Below are 24224 nucleotides of genomic sequence, written 5' to 3'. Positions count from 1 at the left end.
TGAGCTTGCGTCCGGGGGTCCACGGAGCAAAGCAGCTCCAAGTTAAAATGCAGGCACGGAAAGTTGAAACTGTAACATGATCTCACCCCGCTGGGCTTGGATGCCAGGCAGTGTAATGACTCAACAAGCCTTAAGCTTCAGAAAGATGAACAAAGGTCTCATACTTAGAATTTCATTGAGGTTTATGTTTTCCTTGGATTACCCTTCAAGTCTGCCGAATTCATCCAACAGTTCCAAATAAGGAAGGGGGAGGGGAAGAGAAACAAAACAAACACTCAGCAACGTACCATAGGATGGTGTTTTCTCTCTCATTTTTGTGGGCAGAATATTGGTTTCCACGGAATACCCAGGCAACTGATCAGAATCAGCGATGGTAAATCTCCGTCTCCGGCTTTCCTGGTCCAGGAAGGAATTGGGGGACTCAGAACCCTTAGGACCAGGCTGCGGCTGTTTACATTTACTGAATCCGTAAACGGAACTCCCATTCTCTTCCCTGCAAGATAGAGGGCAATAATTAAGTTGCTTACGAAGATCCTCTCACACTAAAGAATTATAGGATACATTCTCCTTCTAGCACACAGAAGAAAACAAATCCTCCTTTTCCTCTGGAGGAAAAAGCAACACTTTTTCAATCACAGTTGCTTCTCAAATACATAGAGATCCTATTAAATAAGAGTAAATACCTACTAAATAAGAGAAAATGAGATTTTTTTTTCATATATGTTTAAGGGATACACATATACCTTGAAAAGCTAGCTCTGGTTTTCCTGTACATCTGTCCTAGAGTTGAATCTCCTCCTTACTACAGACACCACAAGTGAAGGTATGATCTATTGAACCTTTTTTCTCATGCCAAGAGTAGTATCTTTGCCAAGATCCAGCAAAGAAGACGCCTGATGTGTGATGGCAGTTGTTAGATTTGAAAATAATGTCAAAAATTACAAAGGGGCCTTTAGAGTGGCCAATGGAAAGTATCTATTTTCTGAACAAAGTACAGAAACCAGCAAAAATTGGACCACTGCTTGCAACTTCATTCTTTCTAAATGTCAGCTTATAAAAAAACTTAAAATTAATTTTAGTTGAGTCCAGATTACCAGCTAGTTAAATTTTTGGCACTGAGTAAATTCCATTAGGGGCTCATTGCAAAACTACTAGATAAACCCAGAATCCACTGAGTTCAAAAACAGTCTAAGGGTCAGCCTTGCCTATTGGTATTCCTAGTGAGCCTGCTGCCTGCATACCCTTCCCCACCATGAATCTATCTTCTTCTATACTTTTAAACCTGGCATATAACTTCCCCATTCACAAAGCTTTCATGACTCACCACTTGTTCTCTGTGACCATTTGCACATTTCATTCCTAATAAAATATCCTTCAGCGACTTCCCTGGTGGTCCAGTGGTGAAGAACCCACCTTCCAATGCAGGGGATGGGGGTTCAACCTCTGGTCAGGGAACTAAGATCTCACATGCCGCGGGGCAACTAAGCCCTCGCGCCACAACTACTGAGCTCGCGCGCCTCGACTAGAGAGGCTGCGGGCTGCAAACTACAGAGCCCACATGCTCTGGAGCCTGTGTGCCACAACTAGAGAGGGAAAACCCCCACGCCACAACTAGAGAGAAGCCTGCGTTGTAACGAAAGATCCCGCATGCTTCAACGAAGATCCCGTGTGCCACAAGGTCCACTAAGACCCAACACAGCCAAAAAATAAATAAATAATAAATTTTTAAAAAATAAAATAAAATATCCTTCATTAATGGTGTGCATGTGCCCACGTGTCTCCCCTGATAGAATCAAAGCGCCAGCTCCCTTTCACCTTTACTATGTACATACCCTTCTTCTTACCACAGCTCCTGTGATCCCTCACTGAGACCCAGACAAGAATATTCTGGATTATGGGAGTCGAGGCCATCCTCCCTACAGCTTCTGATAGAACAGTCCACACACTGGTCTGTTCTATCAGTGAAACCCTCTGCTCTCTATGTGCAAAAGCAACAACTCCTTGTAGTTTTAAACACAATTTAGATCTCGCGACCACAGGACTCTGGTCTGTGAATACAGGGAAGAGCCTGGTCTACCAACCAGAAAGCCCCTGATCACTGCAGCCACTGCTCTACATGCTATAATAACTTCTGGGCAAACCAAGACTCAAGGAAGAGGAAAATGACATTAATTTTTCTTTGTGCCCAGGAAAGAAACACAGCAGAAGCAAAGAGCTCAGCTTAAAACAAAAACAAACAAATGAAAAACTCCACCCTGAAGTGAAACATCACTGTAAGTTCAGTCCAAACTGTGTCTTATGAAATATTACAGCATGATTACGTATTTCTCAATTTATTCTTGAACGGTTGACTAAAATATTGGCAGTTCTCTGGGGGCAAGAACTACATCTGTTTTGCATAAGATGGTAAATCAGGCCCAACTCTCAGTAAATGTATGTTTAATAAATGAGCCAGATTCTCTACTTTTACCAGCATATGTAAATATGTAAGATGATATAAATAAGCCTATATTTGCATACCTTAATCATCCCCTATATAACATCTAGCATGACCGTCCTCATTTTACCGTAAACATTTAAGATAGCCATTGAGAAAGTAACGATCCTGAAGAATTTATAATAGACACACACACATAAGCACACATGGCCATGCAAATATAGCCCATCCACACCTATTTTCACATTTTTTAAGTCCTACGAAAAACACATCCCTCTCAGCAAAATAAAACTATAACTTTAATCAACCTCACAGAAATATTTATTATCTTCTGCCCCAGAGACGAATTTACCGTGTAGTTAATGAAACTTCAGCTTCAGGGACCCCCAAACAGCTCGTTCCGATGCCCAGTGAAGAATTAAAACAATGCAGTCCCTGAGAGCACATGCTTTAATCAGCCCCCTCCCCATCATACTGGCTGGCTTCAAGGCCCATAAAACTAGATCTGTTCCTACACTTCCCCCTAAAGGATCACACTTCCCCTACCCCTGGTTTTATTGAGATATAATCGACATATAACACTGTATTCATTTCACAGGTACAATGTAATGATTTACGTATGTACGGCAAAACAATCATCACACGTGGTTACTAATTCTTTCCTGTGATGAGCATTTTTAAGATCTACTCTCTCCGCAACTTTGAAAAATACACGACATTGTTAACAACAGACACCACGCTGTACATTACACCCCCAGGACTTCGCCTGTAACTGGAAGTCTGTCCTTTTCGACCCCCTTCACCCATTCCCCAACGCCCACACCCAGGGCGATACTTTTTGACAGTGGATTCAAGACTCATCCCCAACACACTGGAGTGTCAGCCGCGTCTCCTCTCGAGATACTCGTGGTCTTCCCACCACCGCTAGCACCTCCACGCAAGGAGGTGTGTGCACACCACAGAAATGGGCACCGACATACCGGGGGGAGTAGGGAACGGTCGGAGGAGGAGGAATATAAAGATCCATGATAGCTGGCTTCTCCTTCTTCAGTGAGGCATCCATCGTGCTGTCCGGGGACTGAGTGGTCGTGGGCGGAGGCGAGGTCTGAAAGGGAGTAAGTGTAAAAGCGTGGACGTTACCTCGGAGATCGTTCTCCCCAAAACCAGCACCAGCCCCTGGGTAAACAGCGGCCCAGGTCATTTGCGTGTCTGCAGCTGCTAGCAACATCCAACGCGTACTCTGCTTTGAGACGCTCAAAATGTACCGAGAGTTTTTTTGTTTTTTTTTTAAAGTATGGTTGATTTACAATGTTGTGTTAGTTTCAGGTGTACAGCAAAGTGATACATTCTTTTTTATGGCTGAGTGGTATTCCATTGTATATATAAACCATTTACCAAGAGTTCTGAAAGCCTAGGTGCATAGTGAAAGAAAGGCAGAGGCCCAGGAGCCAGGTGCCAGGCAGGTTAGAATTCCAGCTCTGAGCAAATCACTTAAACTCCCAAGCCTCAGTTTCCTCCTCTGAAAAACAGCCATACTGACAGTGCCTCTCACGTAGGGCTGCAGTGAGGACAGAATGAGTTAGTTCACACTAATCACTGACAATGCTGCCACTCACTAGGAGTATGGGCTCGGAATTCGGACTGCCTGGGTGCAATCTTGGTTATACCTCTGATTAGGTGTGTATCTTACAGGCAAATCACTCAACTTCTCTGTGCCTCTTCTATAGAATGGGAATAAACAGGGACAAAGATAGTAGCAACACAGGGTAGCTGTGAGAATTAGGTAACGTAATACACGTAACGAGCTTAGCACAGGGCTCGTCGCATAGTAAGTACACAACCTTACGCTGTCTAATTTAGTATTATACACATAGACACATACACACAAGTTAATTTTTTAAATTTAAAATCCACACAGCTTTTAAAAAGTATTTTTAAATCTTGTGTGAGACCTTCAATCCTATCTATTCTACAATCTAACAGCAATGATTGGCCTTTTCTGGTTGGTAAAGGAACAGCAAGAAAATGAGTCAAGGCACGAAGCTGTTGGGTGAAGGCCAGTGGGAGGCAGCACGTGAGGACCGTGCTAGACCCCGGGGAGTAATAAAAGGACACCTACGCCCTATCTAGCCCAGGTGGTGATGGATGGAAGACTCCGTATCTCCTGGAAGTGAGAGTGGGAATGGGAGTCTAAGGGTTGGGAGGTCGGGAGTAGCCGGTGCTCACAGAGAGACAGCCCCATTTTGGGGAGAGATGCCGAGGCACAGGGAAACAGTCTCCCAGAGCATACACCACAGTCTGTCAACTCTCCGAACTATGTAATTGATCCACATCTCATTCTGACAATCTTGGACAATGTCTGAAAACATGGGGCCAGGACCCAGGCCCTCAACAAATAGAAACAGAAGAAAATTGGAGCCTTTCCATAGAATAGGCATTTTCTGAAAACTCCAACACTGATGGTTACTTCTAAATCAATAACCCTTGTTTACCACGATTGTGGCCTAAAAACAGAGCGGTGAACAGCTTTTCAGTGACAACACGAATGATGTTTACAAGAACTAAAGATGCTCCCTCCCAGCAGAGGTGGGCACCCAGGCATACAGACCCCTGAAGAATGACACACAGGGCAACAGCCAGGGCAGGGGCTGAGAAACTGTACGGAGTACTGGTCTACCAGAGTTCATGTTCTGAAAATATCCTGGACATATCACCAGGATGCTTAATAGCTAAGCTGTAAAACGGCCTCTGCATTTTGATGGTTTTCCCTCCCTGGGTCGGAAGCAAAGCTAGGTGTCTCACGCCTCACCTTCACCTCTTCCCCCAAATTGCACAGTTAGTGGAGCCAGGCAGGAAGGTAGACAAAACCAGAGAAAAAGGAAGGATGCTCCTTCTTAAGTGAATTTCCATAGGTCAAGGAACTAACTCTAGCCTATACTTAGATATAATTTTCACTTCCCTTCTGAACACATCCACCTGAATTTTCCTGTCACTTCAAACTCAGTGATGCCCAGAAGACCTATCATCTCCCAGATGGCTCTTTCCTGACTTTCTAATTTTTGTTGCTGGTGTTACCACTCAGGTTCACTGCCACATTTCACATCTGCTTCTTCCTTGCCTTGCCTACCTTCCTCACCCCTACCCCAAAACCTTTGCTGTCAACATGAATAATTAGGAGTGAGATTTAGAAATACTAAATACTTATCTGAGGTCCCACAGCTAAGATGTGGCAGAGGTGGGATTTGAACTCAAGGAGTTCAACTCCAGGGCCCCTTCCTGTCCACTATGCTGTGCTGCTTTGTGAGTCCTCCTGATGCTTCTTCCAAATGGCCTCTTGCATTAGTCTTTCACTAGAATTGCCCCGTCCTAGCCTCGCCCAGAACCACATCACCCATCACCTAGACATGTAACACTTCCCAACTGGTGTTTCTTGTGTTTAAGTAGTATCATGGGCTAAACTGTGTCCCCCAAACCCCCAGTAGTTCAGAATGTGACTGTACTTTGGAGATAGGATTTTTAAAGACATGTTTAATTTAAAATGAGGTCATGTGGGAATTCCCTGGCGGTCCAGTGGTTAAGATTCCGCCTTTCACTGCAGGGGGCGCAGGTTTGATCCCTAGGTCAGGCAACTAAGATCCCATATGCCGCATAGCACGCATCCCCACCAAAAAAATTAAATAAATAAAAATTAAAAATTAAAAATTAAAAAAATAAAACGAGGTCATATGGGTGGGCCTTAATCCAGTATGACTGGTGTCCCTATAAGAAGAGGAGATCAGGACACAGACACACAGAGGAAAGACCACATGAAGACACAGGGAGAAGACGGTCATCTGCAAGCCAAGGAAAGAGACCTTGGAAGAAGCCAACCCTGATCTGAGACTTCTAGCCTCCAGACTTTTGAAGGAATAAACTTTTGTTTCGATCACCCCGTCGTTGGTACTTTGTTACCGTGGCCCTAGCAAACTGATGCAAATATTAGTGTAAAAATCAACTGTCAATCTGTTGACAAAAATTACCTGTGAGATGAAGTCCATACTCCTTAGCCTGGGACTCTATACCCACCCAACCAGCTCAGCCCACTGGTCCAGCTTTCTCTCCCACCCTCTGCCCCAAAGAGTCTGCTCTACTTATTCTTGCAGGAGCGCTGTGGTGTCTACCCTGAGCCCTTGGTCAGTCAGTGAACCCGGCTGCTGGGAGTGTCTGTTGCTAAAAGCTCACGGCTGCCCCCTTCTCTGGAAGACTGCCATCAGCAGACAGCTGCCACCCCTGAGTACAGCTACCAGAGCCCGTGCTGTGTGGTTACACCTGCGTAACAGGCCAAGACTGGACTCTACCTGAGACAGCATCTGCTGGCTTCCCCTCCTTATTCTGCCTCCCTCCCTCCCGGACAAGTTTTACCTGAAGCACAGGCACTAAATCGCTTTCACAAGAATGTCTGCCACACACTCTGCTTCTAGGAAACCTTGTCTGGGCACCGCCCTTCCCTGATGGCAGCACATCCTCGGTTGGTGGGCGTGTGTCTAAAGAACAGCATTCCTCTCCTCCACCAAACAGCCTCCCATCCGCCTCCCAAATCCCACCTAGTTTTCCAGGCTCCAAAGGGCTCCCACCTCCTCAGGAGGAGGCTCCTTCACCTACCTGCCCATACCCGCCGCCCCTTCTTCAGAACCTAACATTTACGCCCCTGCACCAAGGAGCTGACAGAGTTGCTGTGTGGCAAGCACTCCATCAACTATCAGTGAAGACCTCTTCGATGTTACGTAACACACTCTGAGAATTCCAAAACTATTGAAAGATGGTGCCCCTTATACCGAGCGATGCAAACAGAAGCAGCTGGGGTGTGATTGATATGTTCCATTATTATTTAAAAAGTGAACTTAATTATGTGCCCCTTCCTGGCTCCACCCTCCACATCCTGGTCTTTATTTTTATGTGCCTCCACACCCCTAAGGTACACACATAGGCATATTTCCAGTGCTCTATGCATCACGAAGTGTCCAAATTGATGGCTTGACACCACTGCTGTTCCTTCCACTTGAAGATGTACAATAAAATCACAGACAGTTACATATAAATGGCAAATCTCAATCTTATAAAAGGGCACTAAAATGTGATTGCTTTTCATTTATGATTTAGGAATTAAACACTAAGAACCGATGACATAAGGAAGAGGTTGGTCAGGGTGCATGGTCCAGCCAGGTGTAGGCAGTAAGGAGTGCACTATTTGTAGAGAATTTAAATGATAAAACTCACTAAAGACCGGTCTGCTTTTTAGTATCACCCAGGACTGCCAAATCTAAACAACGGAGTGATACAGCTCCCAGGTGGGTGGGTTGTTCTCACAGCCCACACCCCTGCCTTTTCAAACCATTGCTGAGGACTCAACCCCATGCGGTCTCTCTAAGATCAGTGGTCAAACTGGATTCCTTTATGTGAGCACGTGTTTGAAACAAGAGAGGAAAAGGAACAGAAGGAACTTTCTGTAGTGCTGGCAGCCACTCGCCACCAAGTGGCTACCAAGCACTGAAATGTGGCCGCTGAGACCGAGGAACTGAAGCTTTCATTTTAATTGTTGAAATAGACACTGGTGGCTAGTGGCTGCCATACTGTTCAATGCAAATCCAGCATGGCTATTTTCATATAAGTAAGATTATAGGATAATTATCCATACACAAACTCCTGAAACCAATCAAAGTGTAGTCTTTCTTTTTGGAGACAAATCAGATATTGGACATTGTTCTTGCGCCGATGCCAGAGGAAAGATTTCAACCAGTGACAGTACCTGGACCAGAGGCGGCTTCCATCGTAGGTTTTTCAGGGGGGCGGGAGTGAAGTTGAAGGAACTCGTGGGCCGCTTCTTAAGCAGTAACACAACTCCTGTAGGATTCTCTCTCAACTTTCTCACCAGATTTTTTAGCTGCCATCCCACCTTCAAAGAAAGAAAATGAGGAGAGGGCACTTGCTCATGAATAACGAAAACTCAAACCTATGAATTTATCTCAAGGAAATCAGCTATGAGCAAATAGGTAGACACAAATCTGTTCATCCTAGCACTGCTTAAAATTATGGAAAATTGGATATAAATTGCAAATTGTTTAAATGCATGCAAAACGGTTTAAAAGTTCTAGAGGGGAATATGAAGTCGGAAGTCTCAATGAACAAACTCACCACAGTTTGCTGATTAACCTGAATGACTTCATCACCGGCATGAATCTTCTGAGATCTGTCTGCAGGAGACTATGAGAAACAAACAGAGAGAGACCTGTCATATTTTTTAAACCTTCTACTTCTTTCTGCTTCTATTTCTTCTCCCTTTTTTTTTCTGCAGAAAACGAGCAATGGAAATATAATCGTCTCAGGAAACGTTACACAGTGTACTTGAGTTCCCTCAAAGTACACAGCCTGTAGAACTTGGCATGTGGGTACTGGTGTTCTCTCTTTTATTAGCAGTTTGTTATAACAGATAATCTGTCAGTTGGAACAGCCAAGGTTCCTCTAACCTATCGTGAAGAGTGGGACGCACTGTCTACATAATGGGCTGATCAAAGCCATTGGTTCATCTAAAACGAAACTTACCTCTATCCCTATCAAAATTAATCTTGTAAAAGCCGACCAACTGCTTAACGTGGACCAACTGCTTAATGTGTAAAGATCATCAGTGTACCTCTGTCATACCGTTTCCTTTTAAGCAACTATTAAAACTAAATCTTACTTTTACTTAAACTTGTTTTACATGTTATCATAATGCTATTAACATAGAAAGATAGTGACAACAGAAAATATTTCTTTAGAGAAAATTTAAATTTTTTGCATTTTCAGGTGGAATTCTAAGTGAATGTGTTGTCACAGTATCAAAACAAAGTCCAGGCTTTGTTTCCCTCAAATAATAGTTTGCTACAAATTTGCAAATATTGATACAAATATATATACATCCACATATGTGTGTACAGACAGAAAAATGGATGTAACCTATTGGTCAAATATTTTCCCATAGTTTCTGGTTCACTGAATCAAACTAAACTGTTTATGTTTAAGATATTTCAGATGATTTTTTAAAATGGTTAAAAAAAATTCTGCCAACAACCTTTATCTATGCCTAAGATATCATTAGGTTTATTTTATGGAGTTTTGAGAACACTGAGATTCACTGTTAAATAACTTACTATGTGTCCAGTGTTATGGACACATAGTAAGTGAAAGATGCAGAATATAGTTTTATGCTTATTATGTGGTTTTTAAAATTAAAGTAGTACCTTAAAATTTTTCCCCTGACAAATTATAATTATATGTTGAAGTGATTATTTCATCTTAAAAGGAATCTGTGCCATAATTTCATCTCAAATTTTTTTCTCTCACTAATATATTTTTCAGACTTAAACATTTTGGCATTTGGTTGTACATGAAATTTGAAAAATATTTTAGAATAAGAGTAATGTCTAATCCTTCCTAGAAGTATAAGTTTATCATTATTATTATTTAATTGCAAAAACAACAAATGCATGGAATAAAATAAAACAGAACTATGTAAAAAAAAAAAAAAGATATTTCATATGATCAAAAGAGAAAGAAAGGATCAAACTTTGATTTCAAATCATAATCAAATGTTATCTAAGCCAGAGTGTTTTATTTTGTGACTTATATAGCTGACTGAATCTTCAATTTACAACCATCCTTTAAAAATAGCACCTTTGAACACAGTGATGGGTACAGCAACTAAACTCAAGACACCCTTGCTGAATTTTCTCACTCAGCTGTTGTGATAGGCTCAACAAAGAAATGAGCAAGTTAAAAAAAAAAAAAGAGACAGAAAAAAAAGAAAGAAAATGAGCAAGTAGTGTTAAACTGTAGAAACAGTCTCTTTGATTTACCTAGGGCCAACGTAAAGCATAGGTAACTATAACAGTTATTTTTGAAAGCATTTAACCTGCTACCGTAACAACCAGCAATGCCTCACCTGAGAGACTAGCATCGTGGGTACCACAGGGAGATGGCTTGTCTCAAATCTCTTTCTATTGAAGCACTTCTTAAACAAACGAATGTATCAAAGCTCCTTTTTGCCCCTGGTGTCAGATGCCTAACCCACGGTTACAGATCAACTTTAGTAAGTCTGATCGTCATCAGTCCAGTCCAATTAATCTTCCTGGGCTGGGGATTCATCTAAGGTACACTTCACTTTCTAAAAGATGGCCCTGAGGCCAGGAAGTCCCTGTTTATAGATATGCAATCTAAAAAACAAGCCCAGGTGTCCTGAACTGACTTCCCTTCCTAAGGATCCTCTCCCATTCATTTCTCAAATATCCTACCAAGTGATTAAGAGTTGTGCTTGGCAGAACACTGGTAAAGAGAGAGCCTGATAACCAAAATTCTCCCTAGGGCAGTAGCTCTTGCCTATCTTCACCATGTGCCGCAGTATTGAAAAATGATGCTTGTTCTGGTTTGCTGCAGAAGAGTGATGACCTGGAGAAGAGTGCATCCATTCTTCAGAGGCTCACCTACTTCCCAACTCATGTTGGGGGTGGGGAATAGGAGTACGGACGAGGTCCTATCAAGACTTCTGCCAAGGTCTTGAACAACATCAAAAAAGAAGATAGAGAATCACTAGATCCTGTTAGTCTCACCTTGGAATGATCCTGGCTGCTCAGGTAACCTCCAAAAAAAACCCAAAAAAGTGGACAGGAGGCCTGAGATGACCTTCTGGCATTGCTTCAGCTTAGAGTCCAAGATAGAGGGAATGCAGTTTGGGAATTCTGTCCACTATCACCCCCCAACACTAGACTTGCACTAAAACATTCTGACTTAGGGTCGCTTAAGTCATAGCAACCTTAAGTGATAGCCAGAAAGCTGTCCTGGAGCTGGCATTTTTCTACTGTCATTTAAGTGTAAAATGTCCAGCATTAAGTGTAAAATATCCAGCTCAAGCCCTTGAGAAGTGGACTCTTACCTATCTTCCCACTTTCATCGACAAGAATTAGAAAGTATCTGGCATATTCCAGACACACAATGAACACAAGGTGATTGACTGAAAGAATGAGGGACATTTTCAAGTGGATTACCAGATGGAAAAAGACAAGTTTTCCCCTTTTTGATCTTTAACAAGTTGGAAACCACCTCTCTCTAGGACGACTTGTTTACCATCCTGTACGGAAGCTCTAGGATCGACCACATCCAGGGAAACCCTGAATCTCTCACCCAGTCCTATGATCTGGTAGGAATTCTACAGAATGTATCATTTGACATTTCATTTGATTCAAAGGCAGTTTTGTTTAGTTATCTCATCCTTAAAAGTGGCGGCGGGGGGCAGAGGGGGGCGGTGAGGGAGAGGGGTAGACGGTGAAAGGAAGAAATCTGTGCGCGTTCTGGTAATACTATTATAGTGTTCTACATGTTCTTCCGAGATTGAAATTGATTCAAAGACCCGATTGAGTCTGGAACTGCACAGGTCTGGTTGTTAATGCAATCACCAAATTGCTAGACACAAAACTTTAACTCTCTTAAAAACTGAAACGACATTCACCATTCTTCTGAAGCTATCCAACGCCCCCCCCCCCCAAATGTCCTGAGTGGTACATGAGTATGTTCTCATTGTGGTTCAGCTAAAATATATAAAGTCTCTGATAAGGATAAGGGAGGAGCATTTGTTGTGATTTTTTTTTTTCATTTGCACCATCCCCAGCCCGTAAGGAGAACGTCCTGTGCCATTATTGCCTATTAGGTGATGTGGTATAAAAACTCCCAGTGGTCTCAGTGTATTCTCAGTGGAGCTCAACAAAGAATGCTTAAAGACACTACCATCTTCTATTCATTCATCTCCCAGAACTGCACAATTAATTTATAACTCATTGACTGCCTTAAGCAATGCCATTTTTTTCTAATTACAAAAATCAAGTGTGTGTCACAAACCCTCATCAAAGATCGTGCTATTTTATTTTATCAACAGACCTAGCAGCTGAAGCTCAAACTCCAATACATATTTCCACCAGATTAGAAAAGTAGTTGCCAAGTCTCTTGTTTCTTGAATTACTTCCTCTTGTCTTAATCGATTAAATAGTAACTAATTCCATAGACACACGCTTCTTTTCCACAGATGCAGGGAAGCTTTTCAGACATTTCTAGCTTCATATCAATGTCGTTCAAAAGCTAGCCATACTGTAGGTTGCATAAAGAAAGTATTCAATTAGCTCTACTTTTCACAAATTCAAAATGTTTGAGGGGCTAAAGAAAAACCTTTCATGTAGCAGAATTTTCAAAAGGAAGATAACAGGGTACAAAGTCCCTTTCAGTAGAAGCAGCCCTGCTTTTTCTATTCAAAGGATTGGGGGGGGGAAACTAAATTTCAATATCATGCAAATATTATGAAATACAGCTCTATAAGAAGAATCTTTGTCATGCAAAAATCCCAAAATAGCCACTCTGGTGACACATATAAATTCCATTTTTAAAAAACTATATTTTACACATATGGTCACCAATTCCAGCTCTTATAAGAGGGATTCTCAACAACAAAGAGATCATTGTTTTTTGTATTTATGGGTTAACATTTTCAGGGTGCAAAAATAATAATAATAATAATAAACGCAAGGGTGGCGGTGAAAACTGGGCAAGGTGTGTGAACGAGACCAATAAAGGACAACTTAAATAATACACTGACGACAGTTGGATAAGCTGCATGCTAGCCACAGAAATAAACAAGACAGGCACCGTTGCTCCCACTACAGATAATACAACAGAACAGCACGCACACATTTAAATGAAAAGTATAGGGACTCTGTCAAATCTGTTTGAACATACAATAGTTTTACATTTAATAGATAAGCACTTACATTTTCTGTGGTTCCAGTAATCACGTGCAATCCATCATAGGTTGATTTGATGTACATGCCCTAGAGTGAGTCAGACATATTAACTCATTACTCCAACATTTAGAAATAGAGCCGCAAGTGAGACGTAAACTTATAAAACATTAAAGGCAGTCCCTTCAGAACACCACTCATTTTTCAGTCTCCTGAAACACTGCAAAACAAGATCCACAGAGCAGGAAGCGGAACTAACCAAGGCGAAATACTGGTGAAAGAAATCAGAAACAAGATCTCTTTGATATTATAATTTGTGTACCAGGCGCACAGAATTTTGGTCTAACTCTGGGGACTCAGAAAGAATGTTCTCAGACCTGTTGAATGAATGAGGCAGTTCAAACAAGGCCGGTCCTCTCCCGACCACTTCTCTGTGTAGTGACACAATATATTCAGTTAATTTGGTCTCAGCAGTCCCTGCACGGTAACTTATTCAAGCCACTAACAACCAGACCAGGATGTATGAGCAAAGACTGTTAAGTAACACAACACAGGAAATAAATTAGAAACAGGCACTCCTGCATTTTAAGGGGGGTGTAAAGATTAATACGCTCCTTCCTCAAAGGCCCGATAGGCAAACTCAGAGGTGAATGCCTAGCATGGAGGAAACACCTCTGTAGTTTGACACAGCATGTATAAAAAAGAAGGTTTATTAAACTTTGATAAGATGGGGAAAGAGCAAAAGTAAACAGAGCAAAGAGTAGTTGCTCACCCTGGTACCAATATTGTATTGATAATAACACAGATTCCCCTCAGAGGTCATTTTGACCATGAACTTGCCCTGCTCAGCAACCTACCGCACTCTGCAATGAGCATCTCATCCAATGCTAACACCTGAACGGCTCTGCCTGTCCTCTCCTTTCCCATCACTTTCATCAGCGGAGTCATTGGCTTCCCCCTCCACACAGTACTCCTCTTCCCAGAGCTTTGCTTGTATAACTTTACCTTCTGAAATGGCAACTCCATTTCTGCCCACGCGAGGCAGTTCTCCGCTTCAATATGTGAATAAACCCATCTCCAGGAAGTCTTCTGTGTGTACTCCATTATAAGCCATCACTTACTCTGAAGCCAAGCAGTCTCGGTATGTACCTTTCTCCTTACCAAGAATGTGGGCTTGTCAACATTTGGTTGATTTTTGTTTTCCTGTCTGAGAGCAGAGACTGCCCTGATATCTTCCCACAGCTACCTACACACTAGGCACTCCCCTTCCCCCTCCCCCTCCCCCTCCCCCTCCTCCTCATCATCAATACCAGCCACAGTAGCTGCAGCCACCAATTACTGCACACATACTATTCGTCCAGCATCTGGCACTCAGCATGCATCATCTAATTTAATACATTCAACAACCCTGTGAGGGTTATTATCATTATTATTATTCACTTTTGACAGATGAGGAAATTGACACATAAAGAGGTAAAGTCACTTGACCGCTGAGATTTAAACCACACTCTCTGACTCAAAGCCTCTAAGCTCATCAATAGGCCTCACAGTTTCCTCACTTAAATTTCAGCAGATTAACCATATTGGCTGCATGCTAGGTATTTGGAGATGTAGGTACCTAGGTGCTGATCTAGGAATCTACCTGTATGTATTCTCAGGGCCTTTTATTACAGAGCTCATACATTACTTCTAAGGCATTTCTGAACTTTTTTTTAAGAATCATTTCTTTCAGCCAGTCTCTTCTCAGCCTAAGTGGTAACAGAGACTTCAAAGCAGATGTTGCTTTGTACCCAGAGACCATCTTTCCTTTGTGGAAATGTTTTCTATCTCCTTGCATTGCTAAGACCTAAAAATAAAACTGTTAAGACAATTCCTTTGAGATATGAGTATATAGTTTTAAAACAGTATTTATTTTTATACTTTGAAGACATAAAACTTATCAACAGTTCAAGATGGCAAATTCCTAACTACATAATGGAAGACAGTCTAATTGAATTCTACTATTCAGAATTCTAGTAAAAGCAATAAGGAATTTAAAAAAACACACACACATACACACCAACTTTAATAAATGATGATGTTATTTGAAAATAAACAAGTGTTGTCAGAATTCTTACCAAGCCTTCCCCAGGTTTAATGTTTGGTAAGTGAACTTCTTCCAGACATGCACACTGGCTCATAACAGGATCCGTGGTAGATCGGATTGTTTTATCACAGATGCCATTTAAAACCTTGACCTAGAGTTGGAGAGGCAAACAGGGAAGGTTCAATCATTAACCAAGTTTATCTCCGGCTGAATTTTTTTTTTTAAATGCACTTCACCTATCATCTTTAGCTCTGGTTGTGATAGTACTGTGATAATACTGCTCAGTGAACACACGGCACTTGGGTTCCATATTTGCAATGTGTGGGAATAGTGCCACTATTTCAGCTTTGCTTAAAAAGTGCACCTTTTATATTAACTCGTTTACAACCACTGAAGTGCACAGGCTGGGCAGAAAACCCCTTTCAGCAGTTAAAGAGTCCTGTATTCCCCAGCCATCTGTGTGGTTTTTTTAGGGATTGCTCACATTCTCCGCATACCAAATACGGACAAGGTAAAAAAAATATATACTTTTGCCTGTACCTTTTAATAGATTTTCTATTTTAAACTGTTTTAATTTTAGAGAAAAACTGAGCAGAAATTAGGGTTCTATATACTTCCTTCCCTACCCCAACACAGTTTCCAACACAGTTATATTATTATAACAGTTAATAATAACAAGATTTTATTAACATCTTGCATTAGTGTGGTACATGCATTACAATTGATCAACCAATATAGTGTTACATTATTGTTAACTAAGGTCTGTAGTTTACATCAGGGTCCACCCTTTGTGGTGTACAGTTCTATGGGTTTTCACAAATGCGTAAAGTCATATATTCACCATCACAGTATCACAGAGAAGAGTTTCACTACCCTAAAAATTCCCTCTGCGCCACTTACTTGTCTGTCCCCGCTCTCCCACTATGAAGCCCTGGCAATCACCCATCTTCTCACTGTCTCTATAGCTTTGTCTTTTCCAGAATCCTATATAGTTGGAATCATACAGTATGTAGCCTTTTCCGATCGGCTTCTTGCACTTAGTCATATGCATTTAAGATTCCTCCATATCTTTTCATGGCTTGATAGCTCATTTCTTTCTATTGCTGAATAACATTCCATTGTCTGGATGTACCAGTTTGTTTACCAGTCACCTACAGGACACCTTGGCTACTTCCAAGTTTTGGCAGTTAGGATTAAAGCTGCTCTAACATTGTGAAGGTTCTTGTGATATAAGCTTCTTTCACTTGGGTAAATACCTAGGTGTACAACTGCTGGATCGTAGGGTAAGAGTATGTTTAGTTTTGTACAAAACTGCCACAGGGTCTTCCAGTGTGGCTGTACCATTTTGCATTCCTATCAGCAATGAACGAGAGTTCCTATCGCTCCACACTTGGTGCCGTCACGTGTTGGATTATAGTTATCCTAATAGGTGTATAGTGGTACCTTGTTGTTACTTTAATTTGCAATTCCTTAACGAAACATGACGTTGAACATCTTTTCATATACTTATCTGCCAGCTGTATATCTTTTTCCATGAGGTGTCTGTTTGGGTCTTTTGTCCACTTTTTAATTAGGTTGTTTGTTTTCTTATTATTGAGTTTTAAGAATTCTCTGTGTATTTTGGCTACAAGTCCTTTATCTGATATGTGTTTCAGAAAACAGTTTCTCCCAGTCCGTGGCTTGTCTTTTCATTCTCAGTGCATTGATGGAGCAGTGTTTTTCATTTTAATGCAGTCTACCTTACCCATTTTTCTCTCATGGATCACGCTTTTCGTGTTGTATCTAAAAACTCCTCGCCAAACCCGAGGCCACCAAGATAGTCTCCTGTTATTTCTAGACATTTTATAGTTTTGCATTTTACATTTAGGTCTATGATCTTTTTAGTGATGGCTCACATTCTCTGAACGCCAAACACTGACCGGGTACAACTGTAGAGACGTGAGGATCCCTATTCAGCGGTCCCCGTGTAGAAATCACAGTGGCTACGTGTGGTTACTTCTCCCGATCAGATTCATCTAACCTTTGAAAATTAAACAACTAAAGAAATCAGGAGATTCCAAAGAGTGATTTTTTTTTCCCAAGGGGGAGAATCCAAGAAGTGACACTTTTTACATTCCTCCAATGTGTTTAGCCTCCCTATTTATGGAAAATATATTTATAGCAGTTTCATTGCTGAATTCCTCAACATCAGTAGGAGGAAGGCCTTATCAAAAGAGCACAGGCTGGCTTATGTCAAAAGGAGGAAGCGATGACAAATAGTTACAGAATGCTCTTTAAACAGTCACAGTACATCTCCCTTCGATCATAAGGTTTTTGCCAAGATTTTTTTTTTTAAACAGTATGGTCCTAAAGTGAAATCTGCACAACCGTTTAACCCTGATTAACAGGCTAGTTAGTAATTTAAGTATAATTGTACCCTGATGAAGGGTTCAGAGCAGGGAAAAAAAAAAGTAAAGCAGAGACCCCAATATACCCAATTTAAGCACAGGAATTTTCACAGGAGTTGGTCTTATTGTTAAATAACTTTTATTCTTCCTTTTCCACCTAAATTAATAGACTCATATCCCAAAAGCCGATATTTCGAAGCATATCCTGAAATAATTAGCCACAGTACATTTACTTTAATTCATGTGATTCCCACTGTTTTGGGAAAAGGAATTTTACCGTAACTTTTAGAAGGTATACTTACTACAGCCAAAACTTTATCCTCCATTTCTGCTACAAGGTAATCCTAAAGGAAGAAAGAAAAAAATGAAAACTATAAGAGCTAAAAACTTTCAGAAACCGTTGGCTTAGCTCACTAGATATTTCCTGGGGTCCAAGGAGGTCCCTGACATACTTCCCACCCTGCAGCCTGAGTAGTCCTGGACCATCTGGAGGAGAGACCTGGATGGGAGAAGAGGGCAGAGCAGGAAAGGAGCTGACATTTGACTCCTCTTAAGATTTCAATCTCTCCTGACCCAGGATGCTAATCATCCAAGGAACCCATCTGACCAATTATTTAATCAGAAAGCCTACAAAAATCACCAGAACTGAAACTCCACCTACTCTCCAGACTGTACAGAGAGTAGGAAGCCAGAAGTCAGAGTCCAAGAAAGTTGACAATGACTCTCAAATGTGACCCCAGGCTGAGCTAGCACTGGGCCAACAAGCCTGGAGTCTTTAGCTCTGGGCCTGCCCATAAGAATAGCTTTCAAATAAGGGCTTGAGTAAACTTAGCCACAGAGTTTATTTTAAGCACCAGTGAGATTAAATCAGATATTTCAGTCCTTAATAGATGAAAAGCGTTCAACAAAACGTTCATTAACACGCTGCCAGAAAAGTGGTCTTGAGGTATGCTATTGATGACATTAAAGAATGGGCTGGAATGCAAAGCATTGTTTACTCAGCTTAAGAACAAAAGACTCAGAACCTTATGAACCCAGTTAGCTGATTATAGGAATAACCATTGTCCTGTCGAAAAGCAGCCAAAGTGAAACTGCCAACGTGAAACTCTCAGTTAACCTTCTAAAGCGTACCTACAGCAGATTTCAATCAACATGGCAGAGTGCATGCAGAAGAAGAGGGAGATCAACGAGATTCTTGACAGTTTATTTGGCACCATTCAGTAAATCCCAAACTGGGGCACCCTAAGGAAAATGCGAATTATGTTATGTACAGGAAGGATACTGATCAACTCTGTTGGATTTATCAGACAAAGATGTTCACTTCAATCAAAATGTCATTTTAGGTCATTTTTTACTGCCACTGGGGGTACGGGTAAAATGTATGATGTTCTACCCTATGTGATTTTACAATCAGATTTTAGGTGCCTTCTTCTTAAAAGGTTTTTAAATTTTCTCTACTAGGTAAAAATGTGGGAAATAATAGTCACTCTACTGCTCCCAAAATTTACACAGACTCTCAGGAAAAGAGCAGCCTAGTGAGAAAACACTTAAAAAAAGGAAATTTAGGAATGTAGTTTTGCATGTGTGAATCTGATATAAATTCAAACTCCAGGAGCAATTGCTGTAAAATATGAATGATTACAGTTCAAAAATGTGCTTTTTGGCCTCCATCTTGTGCATGGAACTAAACCATCAACTACCGTGATGGCCCCTCCCCTACTCACACCATCTGAAGGACAGAATTCTCAAATAAATGTCAACTTTAGCAAAACAGAATACTTACACAGTCTCGTGCTAGAAATAAAACTAATGATTTGTGTTTATGGTTTTTCACTACACATCCCAAATGATACGAGGGCTGTCATCCTCAGGAGGTAATCACCCACAGGCAGAGAGCTCCTGGCCAAACACCAGGGCCCAAGCATCAAGGTGCACGTGTAACCTCATGGTCCCTCCAACTTGATTCCTTGACAGATCCGAGGAGCCACCAAGAAAATGGGCTCCTGTGGTGACGGAGCCAGTGGGCGAGGAGCGCGCCTGTCTCCACGAACTGTCCAAGGCAGCGTGTGAAACCGCCGCTTTTTACCTTCCGCCCCTGTGAACGTGGGTTCCCACACCCATTCCTAACGGGAGGAAGCAGCTGCAGGCCTGACTTCATGCTATTTGGCATGAAGGCAACAGAATGGAAAAAAGAAGTACTGGAACCAAGTCAGCCCTTCATGATCCCGACAGCAGGCCTGAGCTGTGTCACATTCCTTGGTCACCTGGGCCAGCAGACTCAGGCCAATCAACCTAGCAGAGACCCAGCCAGGGCAGCTAGCAGCTGCCCCTTCTCTGCCGCTCTTCCTTATTCTACTCTCTTGCTAACTGAGGAGCCTTGGGAGATGGGTTTAACCTCTCCATAGCTCAGTTTCCTTCTCTGTAAAGTGAGGATGATAAAACCTGTCTCAGAGAACTGCTGAGAATTAAACGTGATAACACACATCAGGCAGATACTCCATACCTGAAACCCAACCAGCTCCCAATAAATGGTCTCCTGACCTGCCCTCCTCTGCTGGGTGGTATGCTTTCTTTCCATTCAGTTTTTCTGGGCTCTCTACTGCTCAGCATTTCTTCCTACACTGGAACCCAGCATCTGCCACTGCCATGTTGTCTCCTGCCAGTTTTCATGCCCTTGCAACTTCAGGAGGACAGATTAAGGAAAGAGATCAGAATCCCTTCCCACCAGGAGACTTCACCTGAAATTATAGCCTGAAAACTGGTTGGAAGGTCTATCCATGGACTCGGCGTGGGATGTAAATGAATCGCTTTGCTATACACCTGAAACTAACACAACATGGTGAATTAACTATACTTCAACTTAAAAAAGGAAAGAAAAAAAGTTAATTAGCACAAAGAAGAAGAAGAGTGCCATTTTCTTACGGGGGAAGAAAACAACAACTGTTTATCCTTCCAATCTGGAGAGGTACACACTGTCATCAGAGGGAAGGATACAGAGAAAGTAACAAGAAAGAGGAGGGGAAAGTGGCAGTATGTGGAACAGAGAAAGAAGAAAAGGGACAAACAAATGCCTGTCTTCACACACAGGGACACAGAGAATACAGACTCTAGGAGAACATGTTCCTTGTCACCAGAAATAACGAGACACAGCTTTTATTCCTTTAATTCCCCAGGGAAAAAAAAGCAATAAATGGAAAAGGCAGGTTTTTTCCTAAAGAGTCAAAAGATCTTTTGCCAAGAAGTCTGGAGAAAAACTGCACTTCCGCAGTTGTGAGAGGGTGTGAAACCCCTGGCAAATTCAGCCTTGCTGCTGCCACGACACCGCACGTGGAAAAAGACATTTCACTCATCCTTCAGCTGTGCACACAAATTTTACTACTTGCCAAAGCAACTACGTTCTCCAATTACTACAGAAAACACACATCTGTCAAGAGCTAAACATGTTTTTCAATCTAAGTTCATAAAATGACATTCCCATATATATTTATACATTGCCAGTCTTAATCCTTAAAAACTGTTCAAATTTAAATAAACTAAAAAGTACCAGAAATCCCAACATATTTGTTAACTTTGTCTTCTTCTTAAGCCATCAAGTTCGGCTCCAGAAAAGCAGTACCAGAAAAGATTTTTATATTTCCTACTATAGGCTATTATTTCTTAAGTAGGCACTGTGCTATACATATATCTTATTTAATCTTCATAATCTTTTGAGGTAGGTATTACTATCTTTTAAATATTCTATACTACTTCTCTAGGTCTAATTTTGCATGAATAAGTAAATGCGGTCACATATATGCTTTTTGTAAGTGAATAAGTGTTTTCTGTTCTTTGGCTTGCCTCCTACATTCTCTCCCCACTTTTCTCCCAGCCAAAGTAAACCCAACTGTTCTTCCAGCCAAAGTAAACCCAACTTTTCTTCCAAATTGCCCACTGTATTTATATATTCCTTTGTATATAGGTTTTCAGATGTATTGCATATTACAAATACATATATACATACATTTTAAAATTTTTTGGTCACCATTTGTCTTCCTCTTACACTTTTTTTCCCTTTTTTCTTACTCCACAATAACTTGTAGAAATTCCAGCAAATCATCTGGTAAGGTAACTGTTAGTATTCCCATTTTACAGGTAAGAAAATTGAGACTCATAAGTTTGAAGTGACTTGTCCAATGTCCCAGGGCTAAGTAATGGTAGAGGTAGGATTTGAACCCATAGCTGTCTGTCTCTGAAGCATATGCTCGATGAGCACCAAAGGGAAAACAAAAACAAAAAATAAACACAAACAGAAACAATACCTGTTGTGTCCCTTAAGTTTGGGTTAAATTTTTCCCGATAAGCAAAAAATTCTCAACAGCTTATTTGTCAAAAGCATTATCTCATTCGTTTAAACACACATTTAAAAAGTACCATGAATCATGGGCCAGGCATCATGCGGCCCCAGTAAACAGGGGTGAGTGTGATGAGGATGCCCAGTGGGCACCCTTCTGAGTGGGATCTGTACCCCTGGGCAGCCTCTACCGCAAATGCCAGGACTTGGTGGCTACATGATGAATGCACCGTGATTGGTGTCAGACTCTTTCTGCCAAAATTATTTTATGCACCATAAAAACGAGCTGAAACTCAGAGCCACTTTACTGCTCTGAGCGTTTTCCGAAGAACATGGCCTCAAAAGCATAACGATGAAGTCCCATGTGCCTCAAGTTCAAGGGCTGCTCAGGACTGGACCTTAAACAACAGCCAAACTTTACTCTTCATGTTCCGGGAACAGACAGAAAGCACATAGCTTTTCAGAACTGCATCTATTTTATGGCATGGTTAGAACTGAGGAAAGGATGTTCTTTACTTTTTGCCAAATCAGCAGGGGAAACAAGTGTGCAATCACAGAATTTTCAAACCTAGTGAGATGTGAAAAAAGAACAAGTTCTTCCTTACATTTTATGGCCTCAACTCAATTCAAAAATAATTTTACAACAGTCTGCTACATGCCAGTTAATATCTTCCTGGCCTTCACTAAGATGCGAAGGTCTGGCAAATGAGCTGTGTGTGAAACTGACGTGTCACTTCCAAACCAGAACATTTGTCAGTGTGAGAATCACCGAGGTTCTCTGTCCCTCTGCCCCAGAGACAAACAACATAAGATACTGGTTGTTCTGTCAGCCTACAACCTGAAGTGAGGCGAGCTGAAGCAGATCTCTCAGCTGACCCATTTGGATGTAGATAATCCAGGAATAAATTGCTGAGGTTTGGGGGCTGTTTGTTACTGAATCACCACCAAGCTCCACCTGACTGGTAAACCTAACCACCAGAGGTCAAAATGAAAAGAAAATTAACAAGCAGACACAGTAACATACTCAGAACAAAGATTATGGTGAAATGTAGTTACTCCAGAATTTCTATTTTAAAAAAAATTAAGTGCTCTAACATTTTAGAGAAAGTACAGGGCTATTAGCTCAATTATTTTAAAGCAAAAGAAGGTAATCTCTGATGTAAAGGTCACTGGTCATTTTTCACAGAAACTATCTGTAAATTCATCTAACTTAAAGCCCTTCATCTCTCCCCAGCGATGGGGGGATAAAGGGGGAGAAAGAAAGAATGGTACTTCATACCTGCATGTAAACCCTTTGAAGAAAAGAAAAAGGGAAAAAAAACTTTTAGAAAACACCAGTGATGTACTGACCTTCTGGACTGTAGTGGTTAGATCCAAGCAAAGCTGAATGATTTTGTTCTTCGTTACTGAGAAATCAGTGATCCCTGTAAATGGAGCCCTAGAAAGCAACGAAAATTCTCTTTAAAAAAAAAAAAAAGTGGAGAGGATGAACCCACTGGGATCCCACACTGTGTGTTAACAAGCACAGCTACACAACAAGCTGGTTTAAATTGTTATGTAACTGTTGCCTCTCAAGTAACACACAAAATAGGACTCTGAATAGAACAGAGACAGAGAAGTTCTAGATAAAAACACATCCAAAAATGAGCCAAGAGAATGAACATCCCTTCAAAAGTCAACTGACAGCCTTCATACAAACAAATAATCAGTAATGTTTAACCTCAGTAAAACTCAACTTTAACTCTTCTCTAAGCTGAGGTTAATTTGTTCCTGCTATTCACCTCAGGAACTTCCAAAGGGACCCTAAAATGGACCACTGACCCCGAACTCCTGGACAGGTCCAATGGCAAGGGCAAGAAAGGGATAAAGTTTCCTCTTCCTCAGGCAAAATACCGACTTCTATGCATCTCAGACCCTCCTTTTACCGGACAGTAAAGTACACCCATCACTTACCGGTCCAGCCAAGCTAACAAGGCCTTGGCAGCGCCTATGAGCTCCACCACAGAAGTCAGGAACTCATTGGGGGGCTTGTGGGAGGTGTTCCCATCATAGGCTGGACTTTTTCTCCGGCTGCTTATGTAATTCTGTAAATTGTGGGAAGATGCTCGCAGTTTCAGAACCAAGTTTTTCATATTGTCGGTTTCAAGGCCATAATTCTGGAAAACAAAATCAAAGGGAAAAATTCAAAACA

The 24224-nt window shown here is 41.4% G+C and overlaps 1 protein-coding gene across 2 annotated transcripts in view; it reads right to left on the bottom strand.

Annotated features, from left to right (window-relative positions):
- Positions 1-24224, bottom strand: part of CNKSR3 (CNKSR family member 3) — a 100040-nt gene that overhangs the window by 5529 nt on the left and 70287 nt on the right. For both annotated transcript variants that reach the window (XM_061206997.1, XM_061206996.1), the window contains 9 exons: positions 23987-24189; positions 23384-23471; positions 18006-18047; positions 15348-15467; positions 13261-13320; positions 8609-8677; positions 8223-8369; positions 3418-3542; positions 288-493 (listed from right to left, as the gene is read on the bottom strand). In XM_061206997.1, the coding sequence (XP_061062980.1) occupies positions 288-493; positions 3418-3542; positions 8223-8369; positions 8609-8677; positions 13261-13320; positions 15348-15467; positions 18006-18047; positions 23384-23471; positions 23987-24165 (1036 nt within the window). In that variant the 5' untranslated portion in view covers positions 24166-24189. The remainder of the gene's footprint in view (positions 1-287; positions 494-3417; positions 3543-8222; positions 8370-8608; positions 8678-13260; positions 13321-15347; positions 15468-18005; positions 18048-23383; positions 23472-23986; positions 24190-24224) is intronic.

Source organism: Eubalaena glacialis, chromosome 12, assembly GCF_028564815.1.
Source record: "Eubalaena glacialis isolate mEubGla1 chromosome 12, mEubGla1.1.hap2.+ XY, whole genome shotgun sequence".
NCBI lineage: Eukaryota > Metazoa > Chordata > Mammalia > Artiodactyla > Balaenidae > Eubalaena > Eubalaena glacialis.
The sequence above is the reverse complement of the archived record's forward strand: the minus strand, read 5'-3'. Positions and strand labels throughout refer to the sequence as shown.